Raw genomic sequence first — 25,939 nt, 5'->3', positions numbered from 1 at the left:
CGCTCCCCCAGGCCAACGAAACTTCCGAAGTTTTGAAAATCCCTGAACGGTACCACGCCTCGCTCATTGGTCAGAGTACCAAGTACGCCGTTCGGTTGGAGGGGAAGTAGAGTGTCAAGATCACATTCCCTCGTTCATCCTCCCAGAAAGAGGACCTCATTCAGGGTGGCAAGAAGGGCGTTGCCGGCGCAAAGTCTGAGTTGCTTGACGCTCTGGAGTTTGAGAAGATACCCAACAAAGTTCCCAAATCCGATGTCCCCACTCGTTCCGTCTCCCGTGAGTCTACCATCCCCCGTTACTCGTCCGCATTTCCTCGGTTCCCTGGAGGTACGACCAATAACCTGCAATCACCGTTCAAAGTGCGCACACAGCCATTCACTGATCCCCGTCACCACGAGCAATATCACAGTCAAACCAAACGACGTTATAATACCAATATCGACACTTCGTTCAAACGTGTGCATGGCTGGCAGGAAATTCGAAACTCAGGATGTGAAGTGTGAGTTCTTCCAACTAGTTCACTGGATTGCAACTGTTGTCAATCGCCACAACATATATGTACTAAGATACGCGACAGACATGCAATGCCATTTGATTTATTGCCCACGGTTCTTTTTTTTTTTTTGGGGGGGGGTCCGTCAAGCCTCTCGTCGAGACAAGCAGAGGGTGTAGCTGTCAACGTAATCCGGCGCCAGCGCAGAAGACTTTGATGCGGAGCATCGAAAGCTTGTTCAAGGGTAAGATCGTTATTATGCAGGCAAACGAACATGCCGGTAAGATACATTACTTTTTTACTTTTTTTTGTTGGCTCAGAGTGGGGTCCTTTGGGGTCAAGATACATTACTTACTCGCCGCACGAGATACGCATGCCCGATAATGAAACACCGCATCGATACTAGAAGTGTGAAAATATTAGCGCCTAGCGATCGATCTAGGTCTTCTTAATCTGGTGACGAAGCAGGGTGCGTTACAAAGGATTATGAAAGACGAGTTGAGTAGAAGAGACACCTGATTACAGAGTTGACTGTGGATGATAGTACCTGCATGTTCTTTCGAGCAGTGCACAATGAAGGGGTTGGTGGTATGTTTATGAAGAGGGGTAGTGAAGATGAAAGAAGCGAAATGAGATCCACGCCATTGCAACGCGTACGGTATGTAGCCTAGCCAAGAACCGTGGACAAGCGCCCACACGAGTTGGGTTACGGGCAGAAAACTAACACTACTCACCACACAAAATCGACGGTGTAACCGTATCCGCAAAGTACGGTCCTTGTCAAATTCAAATGCTACTGACCATCTACCGCTGTCTAGTAGGCCGACGAGACATGTCAGGAGTGCTTGATGTAGCAATAAAATGTATCTTACTGTGAGCGGGCTTGCGACGCCAGTGCAGATAATACAGTTACTTTAAAGCCCGGGCATCAAGAAGCAGTGACCTAGACAGACCAGACAAACCATTTTTACATATCGTCGTATCGAAGGCCCATCGGTCTCATGGGTCCGAATATGCATGACTCACCTAGTTGGGGATGTGTGACGTCTGAAACGACGAGGGTGAAGGAAGTTGGGCGCGTGAATTACCCAGCATGACTCATTGTAGGAAAGATTCAACAGTTGAGTCCCCTTGCCGCGCACACAGTAACCCATGGATAAGATAGATGGACCTTGTACTCTACTTAACCACCGCAGTTGGTCAGTTGAAGGTCTCATGCGTAAAATCTACTTACTCACCTGCCAAATTCAAAAAAAATCAAACCGCATTTTATGTACTCTTTAGGGTCCAAGGAGCGGGTTGTTACTGGTCCTGACTACCGAGGAGGGTGCTCGCTTCAGCGGAAATCCTACAGCGATAAGGTAAAGGTGAGCTTGAACAGAGAAGGAACTTGTCGGAAATTGGGGGCCCCGCGGGTGTTTTTACTGGCAACAAGAACCACAATATGGGCCGCTACTTATACGCCCACGATTGGCCTACAAGGTGCAACAACAACCTACATATGGTAGGCCACCAAGCTGGCCAAGTGGTGTATGCATGTGGTTAGATGCCTCTGATCGACCATGTTGCGCAGCGGCCCGCTGCTGAGCGCTGAGGCTCACTTATCAACTTGGCAGTCTGATGTCACTAATCACTAGTCCCTGGGCATGCTGTGGCAGTTTCTCCTGTGTATGTATAACGATAAGCTATAACTTATAAGAGGATGAAGGTCATGACGTTTTGGATCATCCTTCCTTCGGGTTTCCTGACAGGAAAGTTGCATAAATACATATGATTCTGCGGCTTTGATCCTCACCTACTATCTCCCTGCTGTATTCATCACTGATAGCGATACCCACTCACTGACCTAACTTGTTGAATTCCCTTAGTTGTGTCATTAACAAACCTGAATGATATCATTGCAATTGTCCCTCCAGACAATTACACCACGTAATGGGTGAGCAGTGTTTTGTCCGTCGGGCGGAAACAGTTGTAGCACTAGTAAGTACGAAAGGACCGGACGACCGAAAAAACCACAATACTTAGAATAAGATACGCGTTAGACAGGTAATACCCTCTGATACATCTTGCTTAGAATCACAGTCCGCATCCTGCGGACACAAGGAATAGACAATACAAGCACTAGCACGCGTAAACGCTGCAGGGGGAAAGTAAAATACTATTGTCATCGCTCCTTCCGCCGAGGCGTCCCTGGTATCTTGCGTGGTGTCGCTCCAACTCCGGACGGCAGCCCTGTCAGCCGCCGCTCGCCTGCAAATCCACCGCCTTCCTTTACTCGCTGCACTTCTCGGACAGCTCGCCGTGCAGCATCCCCAACTTTGGCTGGCGAGCGGTCCATATCTACTCGTGACAGTGCGCGGAAAAGATCTTGTTGGTCGTCAGGTGGCGGTTGGTTTAAGCCCCTCTGCATCAGAGGTAGATGTGACGAAAGGGAAGAACTATGTGATGAGGAAGGAAGGGAACGCGATCGAGTTGAGAGCGCCAGTGACAGTAAAGAGAACCGATAGTCGAGTTCTGACTCAGCTACGTTGGTCGTCTGAACCGCAGAGTTGACGAACGAGAACAGACTGTCCACCTTAAAGTGGACGCCCGCTATTCGTTCGTCGAGAAAATTCTTCGATTCTGATTTCACATCAGACATTATGCGTTTGATGAGATCCACATCGATCTTCTCTCGAAAGTGGTCCGAGAGTTCATCCTCACGAGGGAGCAGCCACCCCCAATCGTCCGGTGGCTCTTGTGAAGTGGCTCGTTGTTTGCCTTTCGCCTTAGCAGACGAAGGGGGCTGTAAAGCTTGACGTCGTCTCTCCAGATCTGCCTTGGAGTTGGTGATGTAAGAGTTGTAAAAGTGATCTACTTGGGTCCACGCATCAGCCTCCGATTGCGCACTGTGTCGCGGATAAATCGTTAGGTTGCTCACGGTCATGGATGTAGACTGACAACGAACCGCTCGATATGTTCGCGAAACTTGATCTCCCGATCTTTATTCTTCACATTCTGTTCATTCGGCTTCAAATTTCGTTCGTCCCCAGCCTGCCCGTCAGGACCATGACCATATACAGACGTATCGATCTTCTTCTCCGCAAGCATGCGAATGAAGTCATCCTGGACGGTCTTCAAAATTTTCTTCCTGCGCTCATCGAGCGGAGGTGGATCTTTGCCACTTCCGCTACTTGAAGCTTTGGATTTTGACTGAGGCTTTGAACTTGAAGATGAAGCTTCAGATATTCTCGTCATAGCACGGGCAGCCGACCAAACGAGTAGCTGACGTGCGCGTTGTGGATCAGGAAGGTCGCAGTCGATGTGCTTATAAAAACTGGAATCGGATACAGTAGCATGTGGTTGAGCTAAGAAAACTGATTAAAACCCAGGGAGATGCGCAGACACATAGTATTTAAAATTAGAAGAGAAACGCACCGATAACACCAGTGTTTTCAAAACTCGTGCTTATACGCTTGCCGCGCGCGCTCATTGACGTTCGTCGAGAGTGTTGGGGTGTCCTTGTTTGTGGGGTACGCGGGGGAAGGGGCACCCCTTCACGAAGTAATTTGTTGCGCTGTATTTGTGGGGTTTCGCTGTCCGGTAGTGTGTGAAGCGCATGAGAGGGGTATCGCTGAGAGGAGGGTTTAGGTGTAGAGGGAGGGAATTTGAAAGAGGAGTCGATTGCATCTTTGGCGCGTGATCGTTGACGAAGATTGACAGTCTCAGATTCCATCTGCCTGATATCCTCATCTAACTCTGGTTCCTCACGGGTCGAAGATGGTACATCGCGTGGCTTGGCGCCGGTAGGTGCTCGTGACGAATCAGCCTTTAACTTCTTGGCTGGCTGTTCAGAAGGCCCAGCTATGGAGCTGGAGCGAATAGGTTGTGAATGAGACGAGGGAGGACGGGATGGTGCTCGCGTAGTTGTAGTCGATAGCTGGGAGGACGAGTAGTTGTTCTGCGGAGATGAAGGACGCGATATCGGCGCCCGTACAATGACAAGCCCACCTGGCTGTTCTTCGCCAATGTCTAGACGCGAAATATGAGCATTTTACGCGACTTGCCTTGTAACCCTCACTCACACTTTCGTTTGGACGCGCCGTTCGGCTGTAATACATCGTCGTTGAAAAAAGCAAATGTACACAAGGTGCAAATGACATACCTGGCTCTTTGCCCTCTTCGCTGCCTGTGTAAGGGGATTAACGTCATCAATTGCTTTCCGCTTTCCTGGTGGTTTGGGGTTTGCAGGTGTCATTGGGTTTTCGAGTCCTCCAACAGCGTGTGTGATCCTGTTCATGAATTTTCGTCAGGAGCTCAACGTCGCAGGCGTATATTTGTTCGTCGTTGCCGTTGATCCCGGCGTCGGCGTCGGCGACGATGATCAGCGGAGGAGGGAACCTACAGTAGGCGGAGATTGAATAGCTATTTCCCACGTTGTGATCAACAAACGAAGCGTGACGCAACGCGTCGCAGATCCTTGTGACGTCACACCAAGGTAGACACAACCGGACTACAACCGGACTATGTTGTTACTTCATACGTCTTGATCCAAATATGCCAGTCCCTACTCTGACAATGTGGCTACCAGCTCTTAACCCTGCCTCAAAATCAGCCGTCATACCCATGCTGAGCAGCAGTTGCCCGTTGTCCCCCCATCTCCCATTGAAAGCGGGATTGATTTGAAGCATCCTTTCTATTACATCTCTGGTCCTCTTCAACGTCTCGAAATCTTGATTTGGCCGCTCCGACGAAGCTAGAGATTCCACCTGCGAGCCGATAGTCATCAGCCCCTGTAAATGCAATTTGGGACAATGTTTGATGATATGACAGGCAAGCTTGAATAGTGGGGAGTCGGCTACTTCAGTTTCCGCATCCACATATTGGAGTCCCGACTTCTGGACTTCCCCAGACGTGTTGACTTGTAAGAGGACGTTGAGAGGTGTCTTGCGATCGGCGGGGATGCCATCGTTGTAAATGTCAGCATCTTCGATGCTAGTCAAACTTTGGATAGCATGAAGATTCAACACCGCTAATTTTCAGAATAATCGTCACAGTAAGAATGGGGATGAACTCAAAGCACATACTTGTGAGTTCCTTCATCCTTGCTTGCCTCCGGAGGTCGTCTCCCTCTGTCTTCTTCATTACGCCTATGAAGTGCCATCGAAGGCTGTTAAGATCTGCCAGCTATCAATCGGACTCGCGAGTCGATCCCTTCTCAATCACCGTGTGGAGGCAGGTACTAACCTTTTTCGCCTTATTCACGAGGTCAATATCAGAATTTTCTCCGAAATCCCTTTGACCATCCTCGTAACAAGCACGAGTCATCCATGCCGGCTTAGTCTTTGACACAGCTACCAGTGTCGGAGCGTGAGATAGTGATTTCGAGGCTTCCGCGAAACGAATTTTGGTTTCAGCGAGGTTCTGCAAAAGCTCAACCCGCCGCTCTGGAGTCGCTTTGTCCGATGTTGTCGAAGCCATTCTAATCTTATAAAGGATTGGCGGTGCCCGGAAGATGACACTGGGGTGTCGCATGTATGGGCTAACCAAGGGCTAACAGTTTAAAAGGCAATTCACGTAATCATCAGTGGGCAATGCCGGACAGGGCCGCGGCGCCACAGTCTGGGGCACAGTAGCCACCCTGACCCAAACCTCTCATTCCCGCACAGTTTATTTTAAGCTTTGCCTAAGTATGCTGAAATATCAGGAGTACACCGCATGGATTTCGGTTGATGGTCAGCCGCTGGAAACTTACGCTGTGGAGACACTTCCGGCGACCAATGAAGTGACATGCTGGATTGCGTCGGAAGCTGGCAAGGTGCGTCACCTTGAAGCTGTTAGTCCCTCTAATGTCTGACGTGCTTAGGAGTTTTCTGTGCATTGCCAAGATACCTCTGCCAGTAGCGTCGAGGCCATTGCTGCATTCGTCTATCTTGATGGACAGGTGTGCCACGGTAACAAGTTCAAGGCGAACACGAATCATATTGTCAAGATTAGTGACGTGTATGTCACGGATAGGATCACCAAACCATTCGTATTCTCAACTGTTCGGCTCACCGGTATGTCTGCTCATCATGATTTTATTGGTTAAGTACTTCACTGTTGTCTAGATGAAGACGAATTCGTGGATACGTCATCAGCCAACTTAGGACAAATCCAAGTCAAGGTTTGCAGAATAGTGCTCAGCGATTTCTGCTATCCCTCGCAGACCAATCTTCAAACTGAACACAAAGTGCACGAGCGCTCAAAGAAAGCAGTGACACATTGTGTAGGGTAAGTAGGTTGCCAAACTGAACACTAGCAACTGACACACCTCGTCTAGGCTTGGTAGTGGAACTGTGGTTCAATCAACAATGATGCGCAACTCAGAGTACATCGGTCAACCTCTCGCAATCTTCACATTCAAATACAGAGACCGAAGTTTGTGTTCTGTGTTTTCTTCCTTGTTTTGCTTATAACATCTTCGGGTAGATCTTTTAAAGGCGAACGGAGTCATACCAGTCCCAGCACCTTTGAAGCGCAAGGCATCTCAGGAAATCATTGATCTCACTGTTAATGACGTCAAGGTAGAGAGCAACAGGCCCAATGCTCTTGTCCGAGGAGAAGGCAGTTCGCGCAGAATAAAGGAAACAGAACACAGGAACAAGAAGGTGAAGCAAGAACAGAAGCCTGTTGTATTTGTAGATGTCATTGATTTGACGTAGCTCGTGTATTGCACGAGTAAACTCGGCTATGATGGGGAGCGTGGGGCCATCTTATTAAGTGATCAAGCCATCGCCGTGAACGACTGCGTTACTTCTTCAGTAATTTTTCTGTGCTCCTTCTGTGCTGCGCTGTTGATCATGCACGCCTTCTTGTTATTGCAGGTATCAAGGTCATTTGATGACGTTCCCATACTATGAAAGATCTGACTGGGGTGAATTCGGCACGGAAACTTTAAAGTTGGTAATTGGTTGATGAAGTGTCATCCATAATGACGTAGGTGGTGTGTCTCCGTGTTTCACGTAGTGAGGTGCAAGAAATCACTGGAGCTACGAAATCGATGCCCGTTTTAGGAGGATTCGACGTCTCCTTCTCGAGGGGCTCCAGTCACGTAAGAGGCTTTGATTATTTTGTGGATTTCGTTCTTGATGCCCGATTAGAATTTCTACTGTTGCAATGTCGGGTCTGTTTGCCGCACAAGTGGCGTTTCGCTCTCAATATCGTCCAGCAACGCGCTGGTCAAGCGCGAGTGAATTACAGACATCTTACATACTTCTGGTGACTATAGCATAGTCACGTAGGAATATCAATGTGAGTTTTTGTTTCAGCTGATTGGCACCAGTAGCTAAATGCGGGCACCGGCCATTAATTCTGCTCAACGTGCCTAAACAGTGCAACAAATCAAAATATCTTCCGCATGCGGCGTGGGATCTTGGGCAAAAGCGTCAGGCTACAGGCTTACCTGAGTGCTAACTAATGTGCTAATACATCAGCATCTCTCTCCAACCTTCTCCAGCCAGCAGCACGATGAAATCCTACAATTCCCGCCAAACAGTGACGGACTGCAGAGTATGGGTTGGTAGGTATGAGTAGGTATGGTGGCTCTGGCAACATTAATGCGAATGATGTACTTATATCGATGCGGATTGACGGACAGATACAGTGGGTCACCTCGATCGGACAGAATTCGAATGGATCTCGATTCTCCAGGAGGTTGGCTTCTGACGATCGGAAATTGGTCAGATCTTGCCACGTCTAACGCGGTGTCTTCGAAGTTGCGTCAATTATACGGTTTGCCTAAGGGTTCACCAGCTCCACTGATAGAAGATTTTCTATTAAATAACCACGAACACGAGGTAAAGGAGTTGTCCTATGTACTGGGCACTCCTCTTTGACAAGTAACTTAGCTCTCTAGTTGATGCGATTGATTTAGAATTGAACTATCCCCGAGCCGAATACTTGGCATCGTCGCATGTCGCACCTTGGTTTCAAATACGACTACTTACTCCAACAGGCTGCGAAATTGTTGTCACCCTCTAGTTGTTCTCTTCTATCGTGTTATCAACCCTAAGACCACTTCATCTTCATGTCTTTGTACGCTAATACAAATATGAACACCAGCTTCCTGCGCAGGATTAGTCTCTCTTTGGCAGACAGCAGCAAGCCTGCTTCCGCTGGACGGAAATGCCAATCACCATCAGCAATTCCTCTACGCAAACAGGTCCCTCGTGGCTCCAGCAAGGCTGAAAAGTTTGCATCACTTACCAACATCGGGATTGCTTCTCCTCTCCGGCGCGCTCACGGGTTGTCGGATCATACGGCCCCTGGTTAGTATCACGCACCGCTTGGTTGTATGTCACCTGAAATTCATTTTCGCTTCTGCCGCCGGCTGTGGTTCCGTTCCCTTGGTTGTTTCCGCAATGATTTGTCCACAGATACCCATCGCGGTCGCAGCATCAGCCTGTTTGTGTCTCGTGGCGCAGCAACGGGTTTTCCCAGCGATTCTCCCCCACCCTACAATGCGGACAACCCGCGCGCCCTGACATGTAGTTTGTCTTTTCGGGGCACACACAATATTTCCCCCCTGCCAGTCATGCCCGAGATCACTAGTCCAACCCCATCACTGTCCCACAGCGCACTTGACATGCTACTTAAGGCAGCGTCCACTTCAGAAACAAGCGCTCCAAGCTCATCTTTCTCTAAAGAGGCTAAAGGTGGAACTTCCAAAGTAGCCGAAGTTTCGCATTCCTATCCTCTCATCATGACAAACACCAGCACAAACAGGCACTCTAATAAACCCCTTACAAACTCCATAACATCAAAAGGGGTTGAACAAATCACACTTGAAAAGTCGCGCCTCCCATCTATCTCACCGTGCCCATCCATCGATTCGAGTAGTAGCTCGTCCTCCAGTGACTTTAGCTCCTCGTCGCCTACAGCGCGTTGGCGGCGTTCCCCGTCTCCAGAATCTCGTCCGACAATGGTCATCCAGAGCACTCTCACAACGCACTCTCTATCTGTCACGCTTCCTCGTGCCATACAATCTGAAATGGTGACTGTTTCTGTCAAAAAAGGAGATAGGTTGAATATCGTTGCCGATGCATGGCACATGGAGATTGATTGTAAGCATGCGACATTGATTAATGGTAGAATCTCCATCCATTCACATGAATCTTAGGTCACTATGAGTGGCAAGTGCATTTCGCACCCGGTGACGCAGACATGTCCAGTGCCCGTGCACGGTTTGCACCTGACGGGAAACTTTCCATTAGTGTTCAGCGACGCATTCCGGGGCAAAGCTATGGTCGGGCAGCGCTGGGAACCAGGTTCTGAGATGTGCAATCCTGTAGCATCGATATCACACTAGTTTTTATTTACTTTTTCAAGCAATTCCATGTATGTAGCACGACTACGCCTACTATACGTTCTACTAGTCCTGTATTACTAGCTGCATTGGCGCATAGGGGGTATTTACCATTTACAAAACATTACGTGCATTAAGCGTTCATTTAAATTTGTTTCGCAAGAAGTGCCACCAACCTTGACTTTCTCCCTTGGTTGACAGTCCGAGAGCTCCAGTATGGTACAGACTAGGGTCTCTCTTAGACGTGGGCGATGTGCCCCGGAACCTCTTCGAGTGCGGCGAGACACGGATAGTGACGATGACCCCTCCATCCGGGATACTGGCTCGGACGCGTCTTCAGCATACGACTCCGAGCACTCCGAACCTGAATATACGAAGAAACGCGCTCGTGCAACGCAAATGCGGAGTTCACGCAAAAACGTTGCGAGTGCTTCGAAGACTGACTTTGAAAAGACGAAAGGGAAAGCTCGAGTTGTTACCATCTATGAACTTGGACATATTGCACCAGGTCAGAGGCAGTTATCCTACACCGAGTTGTACGTCCTCACATGAACCATAATCACCTTAGATATCGTGTTTCCTGCGTCCTGTGAACCTTCTGAATCTCTCGCGCACCACCAAGTCCTCTCGAAGTTCACTTGGCATGCGAAACTCCTCTGCGTTTCTCTGGCGAGAAGCTCGTCGACAGATTGCAAACTTTCCTGATTTGAGCGAGCCTCAATATGCGAATCTTGTGTTTTATCCTCATTGCCATGTAAGTACTTCGTGGATAAGAATTATCTGTATACTCAGGCCAACCAACTTTTGAGGGGTGCGGAAAAGGAGTCAAGTCTGTTATCTGGGCACTAAGGATTAGGTACTACTTGACGTGTTTGAAGAACTGGTATGTGTAGAGACACTCTTCCCAATCACTGAATTACTGTGCTCACACAACTAAACTCCTAGGATGATTACTTGGTCTGAAATCCACGATTCAAGTCCTCCGTGCAAGGATCGCAATGATTGTAAATGGTTCGCCACACCGGCAGAAGATGTCAAAATGAGTACTCGTGCGCGTTGAGTGTGATTCGTACAGGTTGCGGTGAATTGATCAGGTTCCAGGTAAAACGGTGCTGGTGTGTTTGAGATCGCAGTTGAGGCGCTCAAACGTGATCTTTCCCGCAAGAACAAGAAGGAAGAACAATTCGTCATTGACCGAGGTAAAGCATTGACCCGAGCTATTGAAGAGGTGAATATCTTGTTGTCGTCGTATGAAGTCGCAATCCAGCTGATATCTAAAGCATGCGAAATTGTGTGCTACATGGAAGTTGAATGCTGCGCAAAACCACAAGGTAGAAATTGAGGATATTAGGTTTACTCGTGAACGGGAGTCAATTCTAACTTGCCACTTTCATTTCTGCATCCATCATACCTCGAGGCAGGATCATGTCATGGGTAAATTCCAATTTCAACAAGACGTACAACGGTTTAAGCGGAAAATTGTTGACCATCCTGTTTTAAAAGAGGTCGAACCTCTGACGCCGAGGGGTAAGTTGCCCGTCAACTTTGTTTGCCCTTGCTAATACCTTGTTTGGCAGCATATATTCGCGTTCAGGAAGTACTCACGAACTACATTCATGAGCTGAGAAAGAACAGCATGGCTACCTTCGTCCATCCTACGCGCCGCGATATACTGAAAAAGGCTTACCTGGAAGGGAGATTTCCACAAAGCGACTTGGTTGAGCCTATGCCAAACTGGCGCTTTCTCACTACGTTTAAGAGATTCAACGACATCATTAAGGCTCCTCCGCCGGTCCCGTTCAGAGATAATATGGTTTCTTCGGCTCTCACCAGGCTTCCTGAAATCCTGCCCCCATTGCGCATGAAAGCGGAGCTTAAACTCTCGGCATTGTGTCTGTTGCCCACACCATCCAGAATCGGCGGTGGAGATCATGACTTTGCCCTCCGTAGACACCGACTGGCAAGCTCGTTCTTCCTTTGTGGAAGAGAATTGTTTGCCTATCCAGAGGTTTCCCATCACGCGTTTTCGATTATGTAAGCATCGCCTGTGCTGGGTGACGCTTCCGTTCTCGAAAAGGAATACTGGGACATTGGACAGGGATCCCGAATTTCTCGTTATCAAGGCGCTGCTGTGATAGTTAGCCTCTGCGGATTAGACGGTGACCCCACGGTTACTACTCCCGATGATATGGAGGCCCGGAATGGCCTCGTTCGTTGCTCTCAGTGCCATCCGATGCATACTCACGCCATGACATGGCGATCAGCGGTGCGTGATATCATACTTCTTTCTGGTTTCCGTCACATTTCTGAAATAAATGCAGATTGTGCATGCGCAGCGTTGTAGCCATAGCGACACCTTATTTGTCGCCCAGGGAGCGGGGATCGTTGTGGATGAGCTAGAAACGCTCGACATTTGAGTAGATGATAGAACCACTTTCTTGCGCATACATAGTACGTGACTATTGGTACTTCCAATATTAATGGTCCTTTTTTCTACTGATCACTTCGAGTGCCGTTGATTTGCGTACCTTCACTATTTTCCGAGCCTCCATTGCTCAAATTGGCTTCAGTCTACTTGCAACACATCATTGTTTTGCTCTGTATCAACTCTACATTTGCAACAAGTCGTACTTTCTTGTTCCAGACCTTTGTGCCCAACTGCATCGCTTCGAGGTAGCTCACTACTTGCCAGTACTTAATACTACTAATGAACCTAAGTTAGCAATCGTGAAACATGCATTTACTGTGTTTCCTGAGGGCGAGCGACTAGCTTCATTCCAGATACCTGTCCCATTTTCATCCTTTCTAGCCCTTCAATAATACCTTCAAGCCCGTCCGGAAGTACTTCATACTTGTTCGGCTACATCGATGTGAGACATAGATTCAAAACAGTGATCGCAGAACCCGCCTGAATAGTACCCTCTGAGAGCCACTTTGTGACCATAGCCCAGCAGCTGCTGCCCAGCTCATGATTTTGGGGGGCATGCGGGTTCCCGAAGGTCTGGATGGCCTTGCGCCCCTTGCCTGCATCTTCCTTGACCGACGCCGGAAGGGTTAGTACAAGGACACCGTTGGTCGTAAGCAATCCCCAGCCGGCGGACTGTGTTTCTGGCAATGAGACAGCGTCATAAACTATTTTGATAGGCCTGTCGGTTACTTCGCTGATGGCCGCCTTCAGCTGGTCGCCGGAAAGGTGTCGGTCAAAAAAGTGGGTTGCGCCGTAGTCTCTGACGAGGTCTTCGTTGCTCGGGGAAGCTGTGGTGATGATGGGATAGAATCCTGAAAGACGAGCAAGTTGGATGGCTGCAATACTGTCAGTGTGTGGTTGAAGAGGCTAGTCCCACTTCGCATACTGTATGAACCCACAGAGGAAGAACCGCCAAGGATGACGATGGGTTTCTTTGATACATGACTGCTGACACTTTTCACCCAAGGTGGAGTTATCCCAGCTCCTACTTCTTGTCCGTACAGGCCCATTACCGCAGTATCCAGTCCCAGAGGAACAGTAGCTGCGCTATCGAAAGACTCGCTCGAAGGAATCTGGGATGGGATGTAGCTCATAGTGTGGTCGATTGACTCTCTCAAGACTTACCTTTGCAGTGAAATCCGCAACGGTCAGTGAGTACTGCTGAAACGCAGCCATGTCATTAGAAAAAGTGCGCACGCCATGCGCCAATCTGTGAATCAAGGTTGAGCCTATACATACAGGGATCAACCTGAAGAAAATATTTGTCTAACACTTGATCGCCCTTGCGGAAATTCTTAACACCTTTTCCTACTTCTACGACAATGCCAGCAATATCCACGCCCAGAACGGCAGGGTAATGAGACACAGACAGCCCGGTGTCCTTGATCTTGTAGTCAATCGGATTCAAGGCAGCAGATTGGATCTTGACCAGGAGCTGCCCAGCACCAGGACTGGGGATGCTGCGGTAGCCAACCTCGAAGTCACCCTGTTTTTTGAGAAGAAGAAGAGCTTTCTGTTGCAGAGACATGGGAAAGAAATGTGGCTCTTCCCCGCGCTAGCTACCTATATAGTAGATGGAAACGTCTCGATGAAGAAGAAAAGATCATGCATATGTGGATAATAATGATTGGAGGCGATAGTAAGGAGTTGGTTGGTAGAGCGTCTAGACTTTCTTGATAATAAGCTATGTCCTGCTATGTCATACAATTAATGTCATGGTCAGAGAACACCATATGGACTAAAGTTTAGATGCGGGCGCGGCACGCTCGACCAACTCGCCAGAAATGGAAAGAGTTTCACGTCCTGTTCCGTTGTTCCGCAGTGGGAAGTTGGCAACACACAGGACCGCGCACTGGCTGCTTGGGATGCGGTTTGCGTTAATGTTAACGAACATGCGTCGACGACTTCCAATATCCTTCCTTGCCTTCTCGTTAATCCCTTTTGTATCTGGACGGATAGACAACTCGTCATGGACAAGAAGCGGCATGTCCAACTACGAGATCTCTGTGCGTAACTGTCTCCTGGCGTCACATATTGTTGTGCTCAGATCTTTAATCCTTCATAGTCACTTGCGTCTTCTTCTTTGAGGGGTATGTGTTCTGCGTTTATTCGGACGACTGATTTACCCTTCTGCGCTACCTAATCCAGACAAGTGTCCGCCTTGCTTCAATTGTCTTCTTCCAGCGTTCACATGCGGTCAATTTGGTCACTGCGATGAATACGATGGACAGTGTAAATGCCCTCCAGGCTGGGGTGGGATAGACTGCTTGCTTCCACGTAAGTCACCGGCACAACGCTGTTTGGACGTTGATCACCGATATTCCTTCTAGAGTGCGGTTCCCTCGCAGACGGCGTTGAGAGGCCCCTCCGAGAGGATGAACCATGTCAGTGTAACGAAGGATGGGGAGGTATAAACTGCAATGGTACGAACGATCCTGCGTTATCATGTGTCGCTGTCATTCCAACTGATCGACTTCCGCCAGTCTGCAAGACCGACAATGCCTGCATTGGCTTCCCATTAGCCGGTGGCATACATACCGAGATGGGAGATGAAAATGTTGCAAACATGACTTGTTACCAGGGTGGCGAGACTGTCTTCAACAATCATCAAATGTGTGACATCACTAGTACGCCTTCGGAATGCAGTGACATGCCGTAGACTAATCTTGGTAGACCGCAAGATATTGGACATGCTCCCCGACCGTCCCCCACAAGTCACATTCAGCTGCGACAACTCCAGCGCGACTTGCAGCTTTCAGTTCTGGACCGCACAACAAGAATCCTTTTATTGTGCGCTGGACACGTGTTCCTCTGAGGCCCAGCCAGGATACGACTCGAACTCTACCATCTATGCATGTGAGCACATAAGATGCAAATGCATTCCTGACAAGTTCCTTTGCGGAGAGGAGGGCAGTGTTGGTAAGGTTATGTTGTAGCTCACTTTGAACTTTCCATAATGTTTCGTCATAGACATCAGCGACTTCTTGACAGAAGAGATCCGTGGACCCGCAACTTTCAGCTGTAAATCTGGTGCTGGATGCAGGTTTGAGGAGCCCGCTATGAATAATCTCATCAATGATATTTTTGGCGATGCATACATCACTCTTCAGTGTGATGGCGGAGAGTGTTTGCATTACTCTCAAGTTCCTGGCTTCCATGTGCGTACAGTGATTGAATTGACGCGTTCATGTCCTCATTGCCTCATAGCCTCCACCCAAACCCGACAACACCAAATGGGTTGCCCTGAGCGCTGCCGGTGCAGGTTTGATTGTTGTCTTGACTGTCGCAATCCTTTGGTATGTCGGTCGGTCGCGCAGTGGCGGTGACTTCGGCAAAATCAGGCTGCCGGAAAATGAAGCTTCGAAACTCATGACAGACCATGTTCCTGCATCCCTTCACTTTTCGAATATCTCTTACTCTCTCGGCAACCGCACGATCCTTAATAAAATTTCTGGGGCCGTGAAACCGGGTCAGGTCATGGCGATTATGGGCGCATCCGGTGCTGGTAAATCTACCTTCCTTGATATCCTCGCTCGCAAGCGCAAGATGGGTCAAGTCAGCGGCACGACCCTCGTCAACGGGCGAGAGGTCGCGGACTCGGAGTTCAAAAAGGTGGTGGGCTTCGTAGATCAGGAGGATACCTTGATGAGCACGTTGACGGTATATGAGACTGTGTTGTATTCTGCGCTATTGCGTCTCCCGCGGGAGATGAGTTTGGAGGCGAAGAAGTACAGGACGCTTGAGACAATGAATGAACTCGGTATCCTGGGTATCAAGGACTCGAGGATTGGTGACTCGGGTATGTTTGGTATCCGCTCAGGTTAGAATTGCACACTCATGTTGCACAGGACGCCGGTCAATATCTGGAGGCGAAAAGAGACGCGTCTCGATAGCTTGCGAGCTGGTCACCAGCCCTTCGATATTGTTCCTAGATGAGCCTACAAGCGGTAATGTTATGGTTTGATAAATGCATATAGCGTGCTGACATTGTGCAGGATTGGACTCTTATAACGCATTTAATGTCGTCGAGAGCTTGGTGACCCTTGCACGCGACTACAATCGGACCGTTATCTTCACAATTCACCAGCCTCGCAGTAATATTGTCGCCTTGTTTGATCATCTTGTCCTTCTCGCTCAGGGTAAAATGGTGTACTCTGGAGAATTTGCTAAATGCCAAGAATACTTCGCTAGCATCGATCAGCCATGTCCATCAGGCTTTAACATCGCGGATTATCTCAGTGAGTGGTATGACAACTTTACGACACCACAACTGACTCGTGCTCTAGTCGACCTAACCGTTCATGCTGGACTGGAACCACGAAGCCCGGATTCTCCTTCCAACGATGCCGTATCATCGACATCTGGTGACAACCTTTTAGATGAGGAGCGTGCCTTTGGTACATCATCTGTACGATCACACGGTCGCTCTTCCACCGCGGTCGAAGAGGAAACCGAGCTTCGAACTCGTCGTATCTCTTTCTCATCCTCCATCAAACGCAAGACCTCGCAGCTCCTGGAAGCTGTCCGAAGTTCACCACCTAATGACAACCCGCTTACTCCCAAGCTTGCGCAGCTTGTCGACGCGTACTCTGGGAGTGAAGTTGCGAAGTCGATCAAGGTTGAGACGGATGAAGTTGCCGCTGCACAACGTGGAGCTGATGCGTTACGCGCGGATGGTGAACTGCGGGACGTTGTTGTTGAAAACTCGTTGCTGCGAGGACGGAAGAGAGCCAGTTGGGGAACGCAGTTCAAGATTTTGAGTGGTCGGGCGTTCAAGAATCTCTACCGTGATCCGGCATTACTGGCAGCTCATTATATATCCTCCATCGTACTGGCTCGTGAGCCATCGCTTTTTTGTTGTGATTTTGCATATTTACATATCTTTTCTCAGTGATCTGTGGTCTCTTTTTCCATAATGTTAGCAATGACATTGCAGGCTTCCAGAACCGGCTCGGTGAGCGGCTTTATGTTCTTCTTTTTCTTTGGCTGATATTCTTCAGGCATTTTCTTCTTCACGTTGGCACTCTTCGGTTTCTCGTGCTTATCTAGCCTTGGATTATTCGCGAACGAGCGAGTCCTTTTCATGCGCGAAAGGTAGGGAGACTTTGTCAAGACATGTTTCCCATACTTATTTTATATCACAGAGCAAACGGCTACTATTCGACCTTCACTTACTTCTCCTCGAAGGTGATATAGTTCAATTCTACTCTGTTGTTTCTTAAATTGATCCTTGGTCAGGTTCTGTTTGACATTCTGCCACTCCGCTTGGTGCCTCCACTGGTCTTTGGTGGCATTGTTTACGGCCTCGTCGGTCTCGTGCCCACAGTACCAGCTTTTTGGAAGTTCATGTTGACCCTCGTGTTGTTCAACTTGACGACAGCAAGCGTGATCCTTCTTCTGTCGATCTCATTTGCCAGTACCAGCGTGGCGAGTTTAGTTGGCACCCTTGTCATGCTGTTCAAGTGAGCTATTCTACGTGTCTGAATGTCGCCAGAGTTGATTGATGGTCACCACAGCCTCCTCTTCACGGGCCTTCTGATCAACAGGGACACAGTCACACCCGTCTTGCAGTGGTTGCATACTGTTTCATTCTTTCACGCTGCTTTCGAGGCACTCGCTGTGAATGAACTGAGATATCTACAACTCAAGGAGATTAAGGTAATGTCGATGACCATTTTTTGTTCGTCTTCTAACGTGTTCGATTTAGTATGGCGTTGAATTGGACGTCCCTGCGGCTACCATTCTTTCGATATTCGGTCTTAGAGCTCAGGTGGGTAGCAGATGCATACACTGTCGTGAATCGTGCGCTAATCTACCGTGGTCTTCCTAACGTAGTCATTCTGGTGGCCGAACATATCCCTGCTTGGTATCTTCTTCGTGGTGTTTACAACTGCGAGCTTCCTGATGCTACATTTCTTCGTCAAGGAAAGACGGTGAACGTCTTTCTTTGCGATGTGTGCATTCCGTGGACGACAATATAATAGTATATCTATGCACCAACTCACTCATTTCATATTGTATGACTACTATGATAGCAATACATTTTTTCAGCGTCGCAAGGCCGCGAGGGACGACAGTACCAGTAACCCTATGGCGAGTTTAGTGTCCAAACTTACTGACCTGTGCATGCGACTGGGCAATTTAGCTTACGTGAACTGTGTAGCCTGATAGCAGCCACGACTCCCACTGAATGGTCCTGCGGTTGTGAGACAATATGATTTTCTATAAGAATTCTCAGTGGCCCCCATGCGGCACTTAAATAGCGCTGAGGATATCGATCGTGGTATAATCACTTATCAATATGCCTTGGACAATTGAATTATATCTCAGTTGAGACTTGAAAACCACGAAATTCCAATCACCGGGAACAAATGCATGTTTCGCTGCCCCGTATATTGGCGGCGGAGAACGTTTTTCCTGATCGGCGGATTCAACTGAATGGCAACGAATAGGGACCACCCCACTTGTTCCTTGATTCCCTCGGTACAGTCTCTGTCCTGATCGATCGGTTAGGGAGTCAGTCCTAAGACCATGGTAGTGGTGATCAGAGCTGAATGATAGGAGGAATCCTGGATAGTTTTAGCAAGTTAATCCGACTCGGACAACTACGTCGTGACAAGGCACTCAGCTGCGCAGTGAATGATAATTTGTTGAAATCCTACACTTACTGCGCTCGGGTGCGTGCACAAGCAAAACGGCCGCTTAGATCATTTCTTTTGTACATGGTTCATATTATTGACAGTTCCAGGCCCAGCCGATACGACCCTGCAGTGAAATGAATGCTGACCTTTAAGTTAGGGTACGATAATACGGGGCAGTAATGCGGAAATCCAGACCTGCCACAACAAATCCCCGCGAAAACGACGCGTTTGAATTTATGTCCCGCGTTATGTTATTTTCGCTTCAGATCAAGAACATCATATCACAGTACTAGTGTGACGATGGCTGAAGAAAATCTGGCACGGCCCGGGGATACAATGAATTATGACTGGCAGTGGCTGAACCGCTGAGTCATCTGACTCGAGGCTCGAGTGTGTCGGTGCCTGAGCTTATGTTAGCGCAGATGCGGCCAAATACGTCTCGGGAGCCTTCAAGGGGTATAAAGGGTGAACCCTGATAAGACACTCCCGCGAATCACTCTCACACTTCCGTCACTGCTTCGCCACACAGCGTGCATCTACTATTGTCAGATCAAAGGTAAGTCAGAGGGATTGTCCGACGCCATGATGTAACTCACGCCAATGTCATTTGTCAATCACACGTCGGGTAGTGACTTTATTACCTTAACCTACCTCTTCAAGCAATTATCAAGAAAGCGATGGCTCGTGAAGAAGCATTTGTGGCTCTCGTCAACATGTGTTACGCAGTCAAATGTGACCAATGCGGCAAAACTACTTGGAAGGCAAGCACTTATCTCCTTGGCGATGTCCAGTTGTCCCGTTTGGAGGCGGCGGCGTATGTACGCACGATGCACTGATGCGCATGGCGATTGGCTGCCAAGAGAGGGTTCATAGTGCTTCCGTGCGCGAGGGCGGAAGTATCATGGGATTAAGAGAACACGGGCCCGACCCGCGAACTTTGTCTATTTACACATACCCTCTCCTGCGTTGATAGGCTGAGATCTAACTGACGTGTCCCTTCAAACAGGGGTGTGGAAATCATGTCGACCAGGTGAGCTTTTCTTAACCGATAGACTGTCACACTTGGTGTAAAGTTTGGGTGTTGGATATTGAAATGACAAAGCGATATAATCTGTGATGGAGGGTCATTTCCACGTTATCGTTTGATGTGGTCCCTTTCGAAGACACCCCATCACGGCCTCCTCGCATCTCTGCCTGAACTTCGAGGGTTCCCTTGGGAGTGCTGAGAGGGCCCAATTTAAAACGCCTGCTCCCCATGACACTGATATATTTGTCTGGTATAGGTTATGAAAGACGTCAAAGACGAGGATAAATGCACTTGCCCTCGCTGAAGACGCGATAAGCGGTCGGCAGAAGGACACTGCATTGAGGGTGTACGTTGATGGCAGGGCTGCGAAGGGCTGCATTTATGGTTGAAACCGTATCCAGATCTGTGATAGACGCAGTCCCTCAAATATGTAATCTAAGAAGGCTGTTGTATTACGGAGTGTCTGGGGTTCAGCTTCATCCCAAATTAGTTATTATATGCTGCTTTAGATTGCAGTTTCTTTGAAGCGTCGCTGTTTGATCTCCTTTCCCTTTCCTCGTCTTCTAGTCTATTCAACAAACATTGCCCTTTTATTGATTCGCAGGTTATTTTTTTGCAAAGGACTTCATGAGTCCTCAAACAAGATGTCTTCCGACATAGACTCAGCAAGCAGTGTGCATACTGAAGACCCTTCAGGACTCCCATTCGATCCGCCAGGCAGCGTTCGGATGACAGCTGAACTACATTACAGGCATTACGACGACCGCAGACCCATCGTGAACCAGTATCTGCGCGGCCACCGAGTCGGAAAAGGACAGCATGGAGAAGTATGGGTGTGTTGGGACTTGTCTGATAACCGTCGTGAGCTGGTCAGTTGACAACAGTTCTTTACCAACTTCTCTGACGTGATCTTGTAACCATGCTGTCCATCAGGCCATAAAGGCCGTCAAACGCAATAATCCTCGCGCCGAGAAGATGAACATGCTCCGCAGGCGAAACATCCCTGCGTCGTCTCATACACCACTTACAGAAAAACTCGGAAGCCTTGAGCATAAAATACGGAAAGAGATCGCGATAATGAAAAAATGCCGTCATGGCCATGTCGTTCGCCTGTTGGAGGTTATCGATGACAAGCTGAATGATAGGATATACATGGGTAAGCATGCAGTTTCGCTATCTACCGTGGAATCAGAGAATCGTGTTACCTGTCTACTTCCCGACTACAGGCCATGGGTGAATGTCTCGGCTGAGGAATCATGACCCTGTGGCTGCAGTCTAGGAAACGATACGATATGTGTCAGGAAGCAACGTACTCACAGCCTTACTTCTAGTCATGGAATATCTAAGCGGCGGAGAGATCAAGTGGCGCAACGAACAGAGTGAGCCTGTGCTACAGGTAGACCAATGTCGACGAATATGTCGCGATGTTATTCTCGGCCTCGAATATCGTAAGCTAAATGACATCCTCATCGCCACGCGCTAATCTGGACACTCCTTTCCCAAACGCAGTCCATTACCAGGGAATTATTCACCGTGACATAAAGCCCGCTAACCTTCTCTGGACCGCGGATCGCCAAATGGTCAAGATCAGTGACTTTGGAGTCTCGCATTTCTCATACGCGCAGCGCCTCGCCGCTGCGGGGCGTGGAAAGGTTGCCCTTGATGATGCCAACGATCCGATTTTGTTGGATGATTCGGACCTTTCCAAGCGCGCCGGAACCCCTCCGTTTCTTGCTCCTGAAGTCATTGCTGAGTACAACAGCACTGATCCTTCGCCATCTATATCTGCTTCTGCCACGCTGCTCTCCTTGAGGTCCGCCACACATATAGGTTCTTCTTCCACCGTCCGTCCTACCACGTCCCAGCGGCTGCAGATTACGAAGGCCATTGACGTATGGGCACTGGGTGTCACGCTGTACTGCCTTCTTTTTGGCAAAATCCCGTTCAGAGCCGAAGATTCGAGTGAATACGTGCTCTATAATATCATATGCAAACACGATTGGGAGCCAGAAGACACTATGGGTTGCGATCGCATTTCAACTGGCGGACGGAAACCCAAGGATAAAAAGTCTGAGGGATTTGTCGTCATGAATCTTCTCGACAAGCTGCTTGAAAAAGATCCCAACAAGCGCATGACTCTTGATCAAGCAAAGGTTCGTTGATTCATTCTACTCGTGTACGTCTCCATATCTCCTATTTTACGTGCAGCGGTACGTTTGGTTCCTGCGGGATATCCCACACCACCAAGAATGGCTTCGCCAAACCTCACCCTCCAGGATTGACATGGTGCATGTCACGGAGTCGGACACCCGCACTGCGATGACTACTGTTCGATTCAGCTGGGGCTGGCCAAAGCGCCTTACACGTCGCATATCCTCATTATTCAAGGGCGTCCGTTCCTCGCGTGCCGCATCATCACGTGACGATGAAGACGACTTTGGTGTGTGCTCCTCACCGGCCATTGCGTACGTAGAGCGGCACAAAAGCGCTAGTGGGCGACTATCAAATTCGGAAATCGATGAGAATGGGAAGCGTCGGGGTGTTGCACGCTCTGATATTGTGCGTAATGACTCGACGCCAAACATGGGAAGGAGACAAGAGTCGATTGAGAGGTGGGCCCGGAACGCATCTAAGGGCCGGGAGCATGATTCCAATGTCAGTGGCTCTCGTTCCCGATGGAGAGAGTCTAATACCCTTCTTCCACTTGATCAAAATCAGCCCTGTTCATTGCACTCTCATGGCCGCCCTACTAGCTGTGGTAGAGAAAATAACAACACTCCTCTTCCAGATGATGCGATGTTCTTGGGTGCTGGCGGCGTGTGCAATGACCCGAGCAGTCTTGTTTCGTCAAACTTGCCTTTAGGCCTCAATCAATCAACCAGTTACTCTCCCATCGCGTTACGACACCCACAACCCGAACGCCTGTACGTCGCTCCTCCAGCTTCAGCCATTCCTGATCCGCCCTCGCACGATCCTGGGCACAATCGGCAACCCACTATTCGGTCTGCTACTCAAAGCCCCAGCCCCTTGCAGCAGGTCGCATACGGATCGGAGCCCAGCGCGAGTGACGATGACTACGACGATGTCGACTACGACGATGTCGCCTCCGACTCCAGTTTCTTCCGCGATACTCACAGGGATCGTCAAGCGGAGTCGGAGGCCTTCCAGGCTAATACTAGCCTCGTGTACGAGGAGGCAGATGAGGATGAGAGCGATGAGGAGATGGTCCCTATTGAAGTAAAGCGACGGCGTCCGTCTGTTTCCGTCACGGCTGCCTCCCCCGTGCCCTTTTCTGACTCCTCAGATGACGCCCGCTCTCGATGAGGTCGAAGCAGGCACTTCTATGTACAGCACTTACAGCACATTATGATATCTCTCGGACTGTTGATCCACCTAGACGACTCCTCATCCTCTGCACCACACCGGCGGACAGCCGCCTGCAGTTTCCACTCTTTCCTCACATCCGAGTTTCTTCTAGACCTATGTATTTCCACTGCATCTGTGATTTTATCCTCTTTTACTTCCCTTCCAAGAGGCAGCATAGATTTAGATATAACTTGTTAGACGTCCGGCGACAAGGAAGACACGAAGTACACGTTCCAACATACGTAATACGCGTAATAAGGTGCCCCACAACGTCCGAAAATATCTGACAAAGTACGTATCGCTACTTATCGGTGCCTCCTGCCTGTGCCCATCATCCGTTTTGAAGCCTTTCTGATAAGATCGGCTAGCTATGGAGCACTCTTTAGTGCCAGAACAGCTGTGACTCCGCGTGACAACCTTTGACACAACTGTATGTAACTTACTGATAAGCATCTTGTAATATCGCAGGATGACTCGAGCTATTTGCTGCACATCAAAAACACGATCGGTCGGGTGATCCATCAGATTTCACGCCTTCGAGCAAAACACTCACTCCTGACTTAAAAAAGGTGGGCATTATGTGCAACATGATCATGTACACCCTCACGGTTGACACGAGCTGCAGGACAATTCGCGCGTTGATTATTCCCTCAGATGGCCACACACTCTGACAGAATCCTTCTCTCAGCTTCCAGTGTCAGCACTCCCAATGACGCTAACGGGCATGTTGTTGAAAAGATTATCAAATCCCTTCCAGCAGACTTCTACACAGAATTTTTGTCCGATACTGCCAAAGGACGGAAGCCCAGTCCTAGTATGTTCCCATCGATCCCTCATGAGCCATCGACAGTGAAGTTTAATTGTGACGCTTCAGTTCGTGGGCTGTTCCCATTGGAAAACAAGCCAGGCGTGATATCATTATTAGCGGGAAAGCCCAATGATGCCATGTTTCCCTTCAAATCATTATCTTTCAACATTGCCTCCCCCGTGGACCCATCGCAGGACCAATCAATCTCGCTATCTGGAAAGGATCTTTCCGCTGGCCTGCAATACGGCGCCACTGGCGGTCTTCCTCGTCTAGTGGAGTGGTTCGTGGGGTTGCAAGAGCGCTCTCATGGCCGCACATCAGGCGAGGGATGGAGATTAACCATTGGGAGCGGTTCGCAAGACTTGATTTATAAGGTTATGGGTTCTCTCTGAAAACAAGTAATGGTCCTCATATTTCTGCAGGCAATCAACGCTTTAGTGAACCCCGGAGAGCCCGTCCTCGTGGAGTCACCAGTGTATGCGTGAGTTAAACATAGTCCGAAGAAATTTTAGCCCTTTGGTGACTGCTATCCATTCAGTGGTGTCATTCCAATGTTTCAAACTCTACACTGCGAGCAGATCGGTTGGTCATGTGCTGGCGTTAAACTTCTCATGCTCACGGATTGATTAGAGGTGGAAACCGACGCAAATGGGGTGTGTTCTCATGAGTTGCGCAATATTTTGGAGAATTGGCCTGTCGGAAAGCCGAAACCGAGGGTCTTCTATACGGTTCCCGTAAGGCCTGCCTGTTCAAATTATTGACCCAAGTAACCATATCGCAGTATGGTTGCAACCCTACCGGTATGACAGCCACCCTTCAACGTCGCAAGGAAGTATTGCAACTTGCCCGCGAACATAATTTCTTGATTCTCGAGGGTAGGTCACATCCCTTGTTTTTGTCCGGAGTAGATTGAATTACTAATTTATGCACACTGGCAGATGATCCCTACTTCTACCTGTATTTTGGAAAAGCCGCTCGACCGCTTTCGTACTTCCAGCTGGAACTTGACGAGCCTGAGATCGGTCGAGTTATCCGCTTTGACAGTTTCTCCAAAATCCTTTCCGCAGGCATGCGCATGGGCTTTGCCTCGGGGCCGAAGCCTATTATCGATGTCATAGACTTGCATGTACGTACAAGAAGAGATATTCGCATGTGCTGTGTATCTTATATTCAATCAGACTGCAACGGCCAACCTGCAAGGCTCGTCACTTATTCAGGCCATTACCCTCGCACTGGTTGAGGAATGGGGCTACGACAATTTCTTCGCCCATACACGGACCGTTGCCGACTTCTACCGCAAGAAGCGTGATGTGTTCGAGTCTGCCTTGAATGCGCACCTCGGTGGACTTGCGGAATGGTGCACCCCTGAAGCGGGCATGTTCTTCTGGTGTGTACATCTATTAGAAATCGACCAGACATATTAACAAAGGTGACATTACAATAGGTTCAAGCTCCTTCTCTCACCAAATCAGACATCCGACGTAGATGAGGGTGACTCAGAAGACCTCATACAAACCAAGGCATACGAGGGCGGCGTACTCGCCCTCCCTGGTACAGTCTTCCTTCCCAATGGACGTAAGACGGCGTTTGTCAGGGCCTCATTCTCTCTATGTACTGAGTCGCAGGTGAATGAAGCGCTGAAGCGCCTGAGAACAGTATTATTGAAGGAGAGAGGACAGGCGTAGAACAACTTACATATCACTGCACATATACCAGAGCAGGAATGCTCGGATTCAAAGCCATGTAGTAACCCTTGGATACAGTTGGGACGAGTGCTTCAACTTCAAGCGTCGGTGGACCAATCATTCACCC

General features: G+C 48.9%; 10 protein-coding genes across 10 annotated transcripts; 7 read left to right on the top strand and 3 right to left on the bottom strand.

Annotated features, from left to right (window-relative positions):
- Window positions 1-2,372: 2,372 nt before the first annotated feature.
- EDB91DRAFT_1158746 (Mis12-Mtw1 protein family-domain-containing protein) lies at window positions 2,373-4,881 on the bottom strand. Its single transcript, XM_041319710.1, has 5 exons — window positions 4,638-4,881; window positions 4,558-4,582; window positions 3,911-4,504; window positions 3,441-3,840; window positions 2,373-3,381 (listed from the first exon to the last, which is right to left on the bottom strand). The coding sequence occupies exons 1-5, from the start codon at window positions 4,770-4,772 to the stop codon at window positions 2,658-2,660; spliced, it is 1,878 nt and encodes a 625-aa protein (XP_041172769.1). The 5' UTR covers window positions 4,773-4,881; the 3' UTR covers window positions 2,373-2,657.
- A 123-nt stretch (window positions 4,882-5,004) lies between these two features.
- Window positions 5,005-5,953, bottom strand: EDB91DRAFT_1239173 (uncharacterized protein; the record flags this gene model as incomplete). The annotated part of the gene is made up of 3 exons (XM_041321820.1): window positions 5,005-5,504; window positions 5,560-5,659; window positions 5,720-5,953. The coding sequence occupies 3 exons, from the start codon at window positions 5,951-5,953 to the stop codon at window positions 5,005-5,007; spliced, it is 834 nt and encodes a 277-aa protein (XP_041172768.1).
- Window positions 5,954-6,164: 211 nt separating this feature from the next.
- EDB91DRAFT_1252880 (uncharacterized protein) lies at window positions 6,165-7,176 on the top strand (the record flags this gene model as incomplete). The annotated part of the gene is made up of 5 exons (XM_041323571.1): window positions 6,165-6,290; window positions 6,339-6,531; window positions 6,583-6,745; window positions 6,795-6,892; window positions 6,944-7,176. The coding sequence occupies 5 exons, from the start codon at window positions 6,165-6,167 to the stop codon at window positions 7,174-7,176; spliced, it is 813 nt and encodes a 270-aa protein (XP_041172767.1).
- A 2,258-nt stretch (window positions 7,177-9,434) lies between these two features.
- On the top strand, window positions 9,435-9,787 carry EDB91DRAFT_1059838 (uncharacterized protein; the record flags this gene model as incomplete). Its single annotated transcript, XM_041314284.1, has 2 exons — window positions 9,435-9,576; window positions 9,633-9,787. 2 exons carry the CDS (start codon window positions 9,435-9,437, stop codon window positions 9,785-9,787), a joined length of 297 nt encoding a protein of 98 aa, XP_041172766.1.
- A 191-nt stretch (window positions 9,788-9,978) lies between these two features.
- On the top strand, window positions 9,979-11,165 carry EDB91DRAFT_802349 (uncharacterized protein). The gene is made up of 6 exons (XM_041328442.1): window positions 9,979-10,326; window positions 10,387-10,572; window positions 10,628-10,701; window positions 10,764-10,867; window positions 10,920-11,046; window positions 11,099-11,165. The coding sequence occupies exons 1-5, from the start codon at window positions 10,117-10,119 to the stop codon at window positions 11,027-11,029; spliced, it is 684 nt and encodes a 227-aa protein (XP_041172765.1). The 5' UTR covers window positions 9,979-10,116; the 3' UTR covers window positions 11,030-11,046; window positions 11,099-11,165.
- Window positions 11,038-11,967, top strand: EDB91DRAFT_802381 (uncharacterized protein). Its single transcript, XM_041328443.1, has 3 exons — window positions 11,038-11,046; window positions 11,099-11,345; window positions 11,396-11,967. The coding sequence occupies exons 2-3, from the start codon at window positions 11,249-11,251 to the stop codon at window positions 11,854-11,856; spliced, it is 558 nt and encodes a 185-aa protein (XP_041172764.1). The 5' UTR covers window positions 11,038-11,046; window positions 11,099-11,248; the 3' UTR covers window positions 11,857-11,967.
- A 591-nt stretch (window positions 11,968-12,558) lies between these two features.
- EDB91DRAFT_1059809 (chaperonin 10-like protein) lies at window positions 12,559-13,813 on the bottom strand (the record flags this gene model as incomplete). The annotated part of the gene is made up of 5 exons (XM_041314281.1): window positions 12,559-12,678; window positions 12,709-13,121; window positions 13,172-13,358; window positions 13,411-13,495; window positions 13,557-13,813. 5 exons carry the CDS (start codon window positions 13,811-13,813, stop codon window positions 12,559-12,561), a joined length of 1,062 nt encoding a protein of 353 aa, XP_041172763.1.
- A 260-nt stretch (window positions 13,814-14,073) lies between these two features.
- EDB91DRAFT_1158727 (uncharacterized protein) lies at window positions 14,074-18,340 on the top strand. Its single transcript, XM_041319709.1, has 18 exons — window positions 14,074-14,291; window positions 14,351-14,375; window positions 14,434-14,562; window positions 14,616-14,708; window positions 14,769-14,912; window positions 14,959-15,204; window positions 15,256-15,443; window positions 15,493-16,084; window positions 16,134-16,232; window positions 16,281-16,523; window positions 16,572-17,123; window positions 17,177-17,239; window positions 17,286-17,379; window positions 17,430-17,472; window positions 17,524-17,747; window positions 17,802-17,943; window positions 17,993-18,055; window positions 18,121-18,340. The coding sequence occupies exons 1-18, from the start codon at window positions 14,151-14,153 to the stop codon at window positions 18,220-18,222; spliced, it is 3,183 nt and encodes a 1,060-aa protein (XP_041172762.1). The 5' UTR covers window positions 14,074-14,150; the 3' UTR covers window positions 18,223-18,340.
- A 2,078-nt stretch (window positions 18,341-20,418) lies between these two features.
- Window positions 20,419-22,426, top strand: EDB91DRAFT_802165 (kinase-like domain-containing protein). Its single transcript, XM_041328441.1, has 5 exons — window positions 20,419-20,822; window positions 20,887-21,109; window positions 21,285-21,401; window positions 21,463-22,106; window positions 22,230-22,426. The coding sequence occupies exons 1-5, from the start codon at window positions 20,598-20,600 to the stop codon at window positions 22,233-22,235; spliced, it is 1,215 nt and encodes a 404-aa protein (XP_041172761.1). The 5' UTR covers window positions 20,419-20,597; the 3' UTR covers window positions 22,236-22,426.
- A 1,547-nt stretch (window positions 22,427-23,973) lies between these two features.
- Window positions 23,974-25,812, top strand: EDB91DRAFT_1059756 (pyridoxal phosphate-dependent transferase; the record flags this gene model as incomplete). Its single annotated transcript, XM_041314276.1, has 9 exons — window positions 23,974-24,133; window positions 24,194-24,501; window positions 24,550-24,608; window positions 24,666-24,709; window positions 24,758-24,861; window positions 24,909-25,002; window positions 25,066-25,253; window positions 25,306-25,514; window positions 25,572-25,812. 9 exons carry the CDS (start codon window positions 23,974-23,976, stop codon window positions 25,810-25,812), a joined length of 1,407 nt encoding a protein of 468 aa, XP_041172760.1.
- Between the last annotated feature and the right edge of the window lie 127 nt (window positions 25,813-25,939).

The sequence above is a fragment of the Suillus paluster genome (assembly GCF_016628075.1).
Source record: "Suillus paluster strain FC165 chromosome Unknown EDB91scaffold_75, whole genome shotgun sequence".
Taxonomy (NCBI): domain Eukaryota; kingdom Fungi; phylum Basidiomycota; class Agaricomycetes; order Boletales; family Suillaceae; genus Suillus; species Suillus paluster.
This window is presented reverse-complemented; position numbering and strand designations above follow the sequence as displayed.

Coding starts and splice junctions, on each gene's coding strand:
- EDB91DRAFT_1158746 (XM_041319710.1), bottom strand. CDS start 4,772: ATGAACAGGATCACACACGCTGTTGGAGGACTCGAAAACCCAATGACA. Junction 4,505..4,557: donor CGGCGCGTCCAAACGAAAGT/GTGAGTGAGGGT, acceptor TTTCGCGTCTAG/ACATTGGCGAAGAACAGCCA. Junction 3,841..3,910: donor TGAAAACACTGGTGTTATCG/GTGCGTTTCTCT, acceptor CAGTTTTCTTAG/CTCAACCACATGCTACTGTA.
- EDB91DRAFT_802349 (XM_041328442.1), top strand. CDS start 10,117: ATGACCCCTCCATCCGGGATACTGGCTCGGACGCGTCTTCAGCATACG. Junction 10,573..10,627: donor TGTTTTATCCTCATTGCCAT/GTAAGTACTTCG, acceptor CCAACTTTTGAG/GGGTGCGGAAAAGGAGTCAA. Junction 10,702..10,763: donor TTGACGTGTTTGAAGAACTG/GTATGTGTAGAG, acceptor CTAAACTCCTAG/GATGATTACTTGGTCTGAAA.
- EDB91DRAFT_802381 (XM_041328443.1), top strand. CDS start 11,249: ATGGGTAAATTCCAATTTCAACAAGACGTACAACGGTTTAAGCGGAAA. Junction 11,346..11,395: donor CGAACCTCTGACGCCGAGGG/GTAAGTTGCCCG, acceptor CTTGTTTGGCAG/CATATATTCGCGTTCAGGAA.
- EDB91DRAFT_1158727 (XM_041319709.1), top strand. CDS start 14,151: ATGCGGTTTGCGTTAATGTTAACGAACATGCGTCGACGACTTCCAATA. Junction 14,376..14,433: donor TGCGTCTTCTTCTTTGAGGG/GTATGTGTTCTG, acceptor TACCTAATCCAG/ACAAGTGTCCGCCTTGCTTC. Junction 17,944..17,992: donor TACAACTCAAGGAGATTAAG/GTAATGTCGATG, acceptor TGTTCGATTTAG/TATGGCGTTGAATTGGACGT.
- EDB91DRAFT_802165 (XM_041328441.1), top strand. CDS start 20,598: ATGTCTTCCGACATAGACTCAGCAAGCAGTGTGCATACTGAAGACCCT. Junction 20,823..20,886: donor CTGATAACCGTCGTGAGCTG/GTCAGTTGACAA, acceptor GCTGTCCATCAG/GCCATAAAGGCCGTCAAACG. Junction 21,110..21,284: donor GAATGATAGGATATACATGG/GTAAGCATGCAG, acceptor CCTTACTTCTAG/TCATGGAATATCTAAGCGGC.